Source organism: Gopherus flavomarginatus, chromosome 3, assembly GCF_025201925.1.
Source record: "Gopherus flavomarginatus isolate rGopFla2 chromosome 3, rGopFla2.mat.asm, whole genome shotgun sequence".
Taxonomy (NCBI): Eukaryota; Metazoa; Chordata; order Testudines; family Testudinidae; genus Gopherus; species Gopherus flavomarginatus.
Genome location: NC_066619.1, coordinates 48,384,919 through 48,394,592, shown reverse-complemented (window position 1 = coordinate 48,394,592; position 9,674 = coordinate 48,384,919). Strand labels below are relative to the sequence as shown.

The following is a 9,674-nucleotide window of genomic DNA, read 5'->3' as shown; positions in this document are numbered from 1 at the left end:
TACAACCAGTTTTGCTTTTCCCCCCAGTTCCAAAAGCCACTCAACTTTGATGGTAGCTCCAAAGGTGTGGACAGCAGTTCTACTCCTGAACTACTGGCAGACCCATACACTGAAATTATTGCTGTATTTACAAATCAACTGAAATCCTTCTCTCTGTTTTCTATCCCAAAGGAGGCAAATGTAGAGGATGTCTGTCAAGAGTCATGCTGCCAGGAGAGAGGTCTGGGGAGTAGCTCAAAGGGGGCTCAGTACAGATGCCCTGGGGTTAGGAACAGATTTCCTTTTGGATGCCTGTGTTCTGAGGGATCTCGCAGCCATGCCCCCATTTCACATCATTATTTATATTACTGCAGCACCAGTTGGGATCAGGCTCCTTTGTGCTAAACTCTGTTTAAGCATCTTTGTTGAGATTTGCCCTGCTCCAAGGAGCTTGTACTCTGATTAAAGACAAGACACAACAAATGGGTATAAGAAATCATAGGAGACAGGGTGAGGAGGAAGAGAAGGATACCAATAACCAGGATAACAAGGCCCTGTTGTTACACTGGCTAATAGTGTGTGCATGATTTGATGGTTCTGAATCACATACACTTAAACGTTTTTATTTCCCTATCAAAATCAAATAATCTGTGCTCCTGCAACATTTGCTCCCATCCCATAATCCTTCTGAAAAGCAACCCAAGGTTCACTTAGCTTTCTATTATTTGTTTGTGTTTGTTCCCTTTCCTTTTTAATAGCCTATCCTCAACCACCACTCTGCCTAATATTACTAGCTTGGCCACAATTTTTTTAATATAAACTAATGCCTTCAACTCTCATAGATAGACCCTGGTGCTTCTGAGAGAGAAGGGGCTTCTGGGGCTATGAGATGCAAAGTCCTGGCTCTAGTCTAGGGGCACAGTATGAGGGAGATTAATAGCTATCCCTTTGCCTTGGTACTGTTGGCAGCTACTCACTCAGTCTTCTGGAAGATGCTGAAGCCTTCTGAAATGGTCACCAGCCTGGTGAATTCCATGGTGAGATCACCTCATTTGGTGCTCTGGTTTTATCATCTTCAAAGTTCGAGCACTTATGACATGGCTGTAATGGAAGCATTAATTCAGATGACAGAGAGGTGCTGTAGGTACTGGTTAGAACCTTGGACTAGTAGCCAGCACTCCTGGATTCTATACTCAACTCTACCCCTGGTTCTTTATGAAGCTGCAAATCCCTACCGTCAGTGGTGCCAGTTTCACAAGGTAAACCTTATTGTTTAAGTAGTTACTCTTCTTTGAGTTTTACTCTGGAAAAGGAATACTAAGACCTATATTAAATTACCAGTGCCAGGTACAATACAAAGATAAGTCTCCTACTCAAAAGAAATTATTCTGGAACACCTGACTCATAGGAATTTTAAGCAACTGAAAGCAGAATCTCTGTGATTCAGCTGTGACATGGTAAGTCATGCATTCTCATCTTTAGATGTTTACTTTCACACAGATTCATTTTTTTTATCATCTCTGATGTGTAGGTTGATGCTGTTGCCTCTCATTAGGCCTAGGTTTATCGTATTTAAAGATTATGTATGCACTTCAGCATGACTGTATTGGAAAGATTTAAGCCAGCTGACCGAAAAAAAAATGTAAAATAGTGCATTGCATAGTGATTAGAACATGAGACTAGTAGCCAAGACTTCTGGATTCTATACTTAATTTGTAAACCACTGTGAGAGTCACAGGTGAAACATGCTATGTAAATTCATGTTTATATTTTCTAAAGAAAAAGACAATTAAGCTTTTGAAATGTTAGCACTTAATTCAATAGCCAGAGGCAAAAATATTTAATCTTAAGTGCCTTCAACCACACAAGATAGATGAATTATATTTTTGCACAGCTTGAGGTAGTTTTTCCAATACCAAGTTAACAATATTAATATTACCGAATGCTATATTCATGTTTTTAAAAAGTCACATTAAAAGAAAATTTCTATATTCTTGTCACGGAGTGTGGGGGAGACAAGGCCCCGCACCCCCGGCTTCCTGCGATTCACCAGGATTCTCAGCCAGCCAGTAAAACAGAAGGTTTATTTAGACGACTGGAACACAGTCCAATACAGGTCTTGCAGGTACAGACAACAGGTCCCCTCTCAGTTAGGTCCATCTTGGGGGGGCAGAGAGGCCAGAGACCCGTTGGGAAGCCAGAGGCCCATCTGGGCTCCCCTCCATTTTCCCTACCAGCTCCAAACAGAAACTCCCTCCAGCCATCTCACTCATCCTCTCCCCGGCCTTTGTGCAGTTTCCTGGGCAAAGGTGCCATCTGGCTCCAACCCCGCTCCTGAGTTCTCATGTTACCTGCTCTATCCTCCCTCAAAGCAAGTCTCCCATCCCTACTGCAGACAGTCACAGCCAAACTCCCCTGCATCCTTCTCAGGTCAATACTCCCCACTCAGTATTCAAAGAACACATTAAGAACAGTCCTACTTTGTCACAATTCTATAACAAAAGGGTATTCACCAATAAAATAATATATGAAGAATGACTAAAGTAGATCAAAGTAGTAGTGGGGAGTAGACCTAGTTTGGTGGTACTGCCATGTGCTGACTTTGTAGAAGCACAGCAGCTTGCATGTACAAAGTCGGTATTTTCACACACAGTTATTACTTATTTGTACTGTAACACTCAGGGCCGGATCCAGGCCCCAGTGCACCAAGCGCGTGTTTGGGGCAGCATGCCGTGGGGGGCGCTCTGCCGGTTGCCACGGCGAAATGGCTAGAGCCGGCCCTGGTAACACTTAAGGTATGTCTTCAGTGTAATAAGATGTTTGTGGCTGGCCCAGATCAGCTTACTCAGAGGGTGGGATTGTAAAATTGCAGTGTGTTCCTGCTCAGGCTAGAGCCCAGGTGGAATGGCTACACTGCAATTTTACTGCCTTGTGAGCCTGAGTCAGCCAACATGGGCCAGCTATGGGTGTTTTATTGCAGTGTAGGCATACCCTCAGGACCCATTGTATTAGACAATGAACGTACATTATTGATTTAAATGTATGAAAAGAGACTAATATGGGGAGGGCCAGATAAAAGTGACACCGTCATACTTTGCACAGTGAGCAGCAATTAGATGGACTCTGTTGCCTGGGCAATATCAAGTGTTTGGTTATTTACTGCTTCTGCTTGCCTTATTTAAAGTGATTTAAATATTTTCCTTTTGTCAAGGAGGCAGTAAAGCTGGTGCGTGAGAGGTGGGCGATAGGAGTTGTACTATGATGGTGCCTGGCACGGTTTGGGCAGCTCACTAGTACTATTGTGTGCCCCACAGCCTGGGCTGGGAGGGCAGGGTGGCCCTTTCCTTCTGGCTGCCTCTCGGTTATAGCCCGCATCATAACAACCTACAACCCTAACCAACCGGTTTTTTTTTGTGCACTTAAAACAAGTCAAAGTCAAATGCTTCTCCTGCGCACACGGGGCGCTGCTGCCAGCGGGCACCTCCCTCCTCGCACCTTGCTGAGTAACTAGCCCCAGAGCCCTGCCTGGAGGCGGCTGCTTCCCTGGAGGGCAAAGGAGAGAACGTGGGGCCGCACTATGAAGGCGCTGAGCGATTTCCTGGGCGCGCTGGGCCCCAGACAGGATGGAACGCAGCCGGCGGCGGAGATACCCGCAGCCGACGACGAGACGCGTGAGTGAGCGCGTGGCTGGGGCTCGGCGCTGCGCGGCCACAGCGGGGATCGCGCCGCGGGCAAACCGCAGAAGGGCAAGGTGTCCCGGCTGCTGCGGGGCGGGCGGGAGGCGGGAGAGCTGAGAGAGCAGCCCCGCTGCAGGAGCAGGCAGGACCTGCTTTTAGACAACTAGACTAGGCAGAGGCTGTTCCTCGGCTCTGCACCGGGCCGTTTGCATCTCTTGGAGACACGTTTTACAGTCCCCGTCAGATCCGTTGCAGGAGGTGTTTTCCTGAACCTGGACTGAGAGAAACCGGAGCAAGCTGACCGAAGTTCCCTCCCCGATCCCTTTAGACGCGGGGTCACGCTGCACAGTTAAGATCCAGACTTTCCCAAGGGCCTGGGGCGTTTGGCTCTGCAGTTCTGGGTTGGCCCACTGTGGAAATTGGAGCGGAGCTATAAAGTTTGGCTACAAGTCTGAACTCCCTCCCCTCCCACCATTTTGGGGGGGATTATTATTAATTTGTGATATAGGTATAGTAGCATCTAATCAGGAGGCTCTGAGTGCATGACACACACCTTGTCCCAGAGAGCTTACCTTCTGAACTAGAGGAGGAGCAGATAAAGGGTGTGGGAACAAGATACAACATGCAAGTGAAGCAGTCAGGTTATTAGGTCCATTCTTGTGTTTTCCTTTTTGCCCCAAAGCAAGGAACATACCAAGGGTAGCAGCGAAGGAAGTAATCAAACTATGTACAATTTTATGTACATTAAAAATAATGCACACTGAGTATCTATCAGAGCCCTTCAGGTCTTTACAAGTCTGCTATAATGAGAATCAGGGGCTCTGGTTTTGGCCCATCTACAATCCAAGTCCCTGGACCTGCAAACACTTGTGCACACACTTAACTTGAAACACATAAGAAATCCCACTGATTTCAGTGAGACTGCTCACATGCTTGAAGCACATACATACATTTTGCAGAATCAGGGCCCAAATCAACTATGAAAGGGTGACTGTCTGGCCCCATTGCAGTCAATGGTAAAACTTTAGCAGTCTCCAGGGGTGTAAAATCCTGCTTCCTGTCTGCAGCCCATGCAGAGAGGCTTTTGAAGTTAGGTGGGAAATGGTGCTATAGAATAAGGTATAGTTGATAAGTCAAGTAATATCACTATAAGAGCTGGCAGAAATTTGTCAAGTGAATCATTTTTTAATAGGAAAATGGCCCTTTTTTAGACATTGGAAATGTTCTCAATTTTAAAATGTCTTTTTCATTTTTTCTCTCCTTTCCTGAAGTTCAATGCCAAATAGGAAAAAAGTAGAGAGGATTTGGAGGAAAAGACAAAAACTTGAAAAAATTAAAATTCAAAAATGAAAAATTTCACCAAAAAATTGAGTAAATGAAAAAACATAGCTTCTTGGAACCCTCTTCCTCCACTATTCAACCAGCTAAACTCTGTTCAGCCTGCAAAACATACTGTATTTTCTGCAGGGTAATGAGAGATTTTATCATTGTGGATAACATGGCAGGAAACTAAAAGTGAGACAAGCATGGAAAGATTAATTATTCAAACTCTAAACCAGGGTAGTCAATAGGTGGACCCTGGGCCAAATCCGGACTGCCAGACACTTCTGAACAGACCCTGAAATCTTTATTTAATTATTATCATTTTTGTTGGTTTCTTATTATTTTCTCTGGAGTCCGGACCTTGACTAAGAAATTTGGACCTTGACACAAAATAACTGACTACCCCTGCTCTAAACCATTCCAAGAGAGAATGCTGAAGCAATGCGGACCTCAAGCTTAGCGAGGGATGTATTTTAGTGGCTCCTGCAATAGAAGAGGGCAAAAGGACAAGATGGGCTGGGTCCTGGGAGATTTCCAGCTCCAACAGAACTTCAGGATAGGCTGCAGTCTCCTGTGATTTGGCCAATGATTTGGAGCCAGGAGATTTGGACTTAATAAAACCCAAGTGCTCAGAGCCACTTCCCGTTTGTTGGTTTCCAGTAGTCCACCCATCCTTCCTCTGCTACCTATGTCGTTGTGGGCTGTGCTGGTTGCCACTTTGGGGCTAGGAAGGAATTTTTCCCCATACCAGATTGAGTGAAGCTGGTTGGGTTTTTTGTTTTTGTTTCCCTTCCTCCCAGTGAAACCTAGGGGTTGGATGTTGGACAGCCAGAAGGCTGGAATTCTCCCCTCCCAAAGGTCACAGCTTGAACCTGCATGGGAGTCATTTAGTTGTTCCAACTTTTGGCAGGTACCCAGTGCAGGAACTGGCTGATTTAGGCTCCAGATCCAAAAAGGTAATGCTGTAGGAATCCCAAGGGCATCTTCTTATGAGATGGGGGCATTGTGTCTAACCTACTGGGAGCAAATGCAAACCAGGGGCTGGGGCATTACCTTGGTGGACCACCCTGCCAACGCACTTGGCAGCGATGCTGGCTGGGGGTTGAGCGCCCTTATTGCCTCTTCCCCCAAAAGTGGGAGAGAGCTAGCAGGCAAGTGGAGCTCACAGACACCCTCCTTGTGTGATGATTGGCTCCTCCTGCAGTGGAAACCTCCATGAACTGACAAATGATCAAAGGGGAGTGAGTGACTGCTCTGGGCTGTCCCCTGATGAGAACCTTGGATGTAATTTGACAAAGATGTAGCCTGGTTAAAAACCCATACCACATGTCCTTGCCTTCTTCCACACAGTGAGCATACCAAAGGACCTCTCTTTCAGCTCTTGAGTTCAATAGAATTATTGCTTGTTTGCAGCAATGTAGGTAAAGGAGAATCAGGTCCATTAGTGCTGAAATAATGATTAAATGTGGCAATGGAAGAAGTATAGGGGTTTGTAGGCTTGGTCTTCCAAACAAGATTTTTTTCTTGTTTCTGTGCAGGTTATTGCTTCCTGTACTGTTTCTCTCATCAATCTTACTCCTCTTTATCCCAGGCACAGTGTGAACAGAATGGAATGTTTTTTTACATTAAGATCTCTTGAAAATTCATTAATGTGACACTGAGAAATTCAGACTTCAGGACTCCAGGTGAGAGGGAGAATTAGACTGTCTACACTACAGGTTATGTCGATGTAATGTATATCACTCAGAGGTGTGAATAAACCAGCCCCCTGAGCGATATAAGTTATACTGACATAAGCACTCCTGTGCACAGCGCATCGTCGGCAGGAGGGCTTCTCCTGCTGACATAACTTCTGCCGTTCACGGAGGTGGCTTTATTATGCCGACATGACAGTGTCTTCACCAGATGCACTGCAGCGGCACAGTTGCATCAGTACAGCGGTACTGCTGCAGCACTGTATGTGTAGACATGCACTTAGCATGGAGGGGAACTCCACATTACAGTAATATCACAGCTTTGGTGAAGCATGGCTGGATAACTTCTTAGGCTGAAATGCACTTTTGTTTGCATCTTGCTGATTTTCTTGGTCTTTGCCCCATCTGTTAGATGATATTTCTTTGCCTCATAGGGATATTGTGTGGAAAAATATATTCATTGTGTGGTACTTAGATACTGCTGTGACATTGCCATAGAAAAGCCTATAATAAATACATTGCTTTGGAACTGTCCTGCTGAATGTCTGTTTTGTCCACTATGGCTGTGGATTATTCCCAGAAAGATAATTCTTGGATAAAAGATAAGATATAGTTAAGTGGGTGCTGCTTTCCCTGAAGGTAGCCTGAAATCATTCTACCTCAAGCTGTGATCTCACTAGACCTCAAGCTAAGCAAGAATGCAGTGGGTCAGGGCTTGGATAGAAGATCTCTAGGAAACGAGTAGTTGCTGCAGAAAGTGGTGCTGGTGGTTCAGTAGGTAGCACTGTCCTCTCTGTGACAGTTCCAAACTGGTTCCCTGTTAGATATCTGGTCTCTATGATATTTAGCCTAACAGCTAAAGGTTCGTTATCTGTATCTATTGCGCTAGGAAAGAGGTGTGCTGACAGAGAAGTGTATAGGGCCATGTCCACACTAGCACTTCTGTCAGCAAAACTTTTGTCGCTCAGGGGGATGAAATAAATACCCCCTGAGCGACAAAAGTTTTGCCGCCATAAGTGCTTGTGTGCACAGTGCTATGTTGGTGAGAGATACGTTCCCACTGACATAGCAACCACTGCTTGTTGAGCTGGTTTTATTATGTTGACAGGAGAGCTCTCTTCTGTCGGCATAACACAGTTACATGGGAGACCTTACAGTGTCACAGCTCTATCGGTACAGTTGTGCCACTGTAAGCTTGTGAGTGTAGACATGGCCTTAGACTTCTATTTTAGCTAGACTGATGTTTAATGCTCACTCTTTGAAATCTCTTTTCTGAGTTTATTAAATATTAATAGTTTTGTCACAGCTGACCAAGTGGGTGCCTAGTGGTTTTGTTAATACTGTATCCAAAAAACCCAGCTTCCCCAGGTTTCTTTGCTGCTAGAGATTCTCTCTTTTGGGGTGAGGCATAAAACCAAGGTCTTAAGCTCCAGTAAATCTCATGAATTTTCCAAGAATCGGAATACTGTATTCTCTCAGGTGTCCCAGTCAAATTCCAATGTAGGTAATCACCTTCTTTCTACTTAAACTCCTCTGTCAGTTTTACTTGGTTGTATGCATGCATCAGTTCCTGCCCCACAGTGTTGTGGAGATTGGTGGTGTGTTCTGTTAAATAGCTGTGTATGCAATGCTGTTGTAGCTGTGTCAGTCTCAGGGTATTAGAGAGACAAGATGAATAAGGTAATATTTTTATTGAACCAACTTCTGCTGGTGAGAGAGACAAGCATTTGCGCTTACAAAAGCTTGTCTCTCTCACCAGCAGAAGTTGGTGCAATAAAAGATATTACCTCATGCACCTTGTCTCTCAAACAATTGCTGTGTTTCACTCTCAAGGTGGCTGTATTTAAAAGAATGAGTGAAATAGTTCCTGTAATTTTGTACTGTTGGTTGTTAAATTTGTAAAGCACCCTGGGACCCATGTGGTTGATGGGAACTATATAAATGATGTAAAGTGCAATTAATGATATTTTTGTGCTGTGAAAATTATATTTCTATTTGTTCTTAAAGAATTGGAACTAGAGAGATCAACCAGATGCCTGGGGGGGGCGGGGAATGTAATGTTGTAACAATAATTCCATGATAAAAAGCAAATAATTCACATAGAATATTGAAACAAGATGTGCGTATCACAACAGGAGGTAAGGGGAGTAGAATCATAGAAGATTAGAGTTGGAAGAGACCTGCTGCGGTCATCTAGTCCAACTCCCTGCTCAAAGCCAGACCAAACCCAACTAAATCATCCCAGCCAGGGCTTTGTCAAACTGGGCCTTAAAAACCTCCAGGGATGGAGATTCCACCATCTCCCTAGGTAGTCCATTCCAGTGCTTCACCACCCTCCTAGTGAAATAGTTTTTCCTAATATCTAAACTAGATTTCCCTCACTGCAACTTGAGACTATTGCTTCTTGTTCTGTCATCCGCCACCACTGAGAACAGCCTAGCTTCATCGTGTTTGGAACCCCCCTTCAGGTAGTTGAAGGCTGCTGTCAAATCCCCCCTCACTCTTATTTTCTGCTGACTAATTAGGCCCAGTTCCCTGAGCCTCTCCTCATAAGCCATGTGCCCCAGCCCCCTAATCATTTTTGTTGCCCTCTACTGGACTTTCTGTAGTAGGGGACCCAAAACTGGACGCAATACCCCAGATATGACCTCACCAGCGCTGAATAGAGGGGAATAATCACTTACCTCTATCTGCTGGCAATGCTCCTACTAAAGCAGCCCAATATGCCATTAGACTTCTTGGCAACAAGGGCACACAGCAGATTCATATCCAGCTTCTCATCCACTGTAATCCCCAGGTCCTTTTCTGCAGAACTGTCGCTTATCCAGTCAGTACCCAACCTGTAGCAATACATGGGATTCTTCCATCCTAAGAGCAGGGCTCTGCACATGTCCTTGTTGAACCTCATCAGATTTCTTTTGGCCCAGTTCTCCAATTTGTCTAGGTCACTCTAGACCCTATCCTTACCCTCCACTTATCTACCTCTCCCCCCATCTTGGTG

At 45.0% G+C, this 9,674-nt stretch overlaps 1 protein-coding gene across 2 annotated transcripts in view; it reads left to right on the top strand.

The window, feature by feature from the left end:
• The first annotated feature begins 3,327 nt into the window (after positions 1-3,327).
• The window catches only part of ANKDD1B (ankyrin repeat and death domain containing 1B), a 38,386-nt gene continuing 32,039 nt past the window's right edge, over positions 3,328-9,674 (top strand). For both annotated transcript variants that reach the window (XM_050944604.1, XM_050944603.1), the window contains exon 1: positions 3,328-3,650. In XM_050944604.1, the coding sequence (XP_050800561.1) occupies positions 3,557-3,650 (94 nt within the window). In that variant the 5' untranslated portion in view covers positions 3,328-3,556. The remainder of the gene's footprint in view (positions 3,651-9,674) is intronic.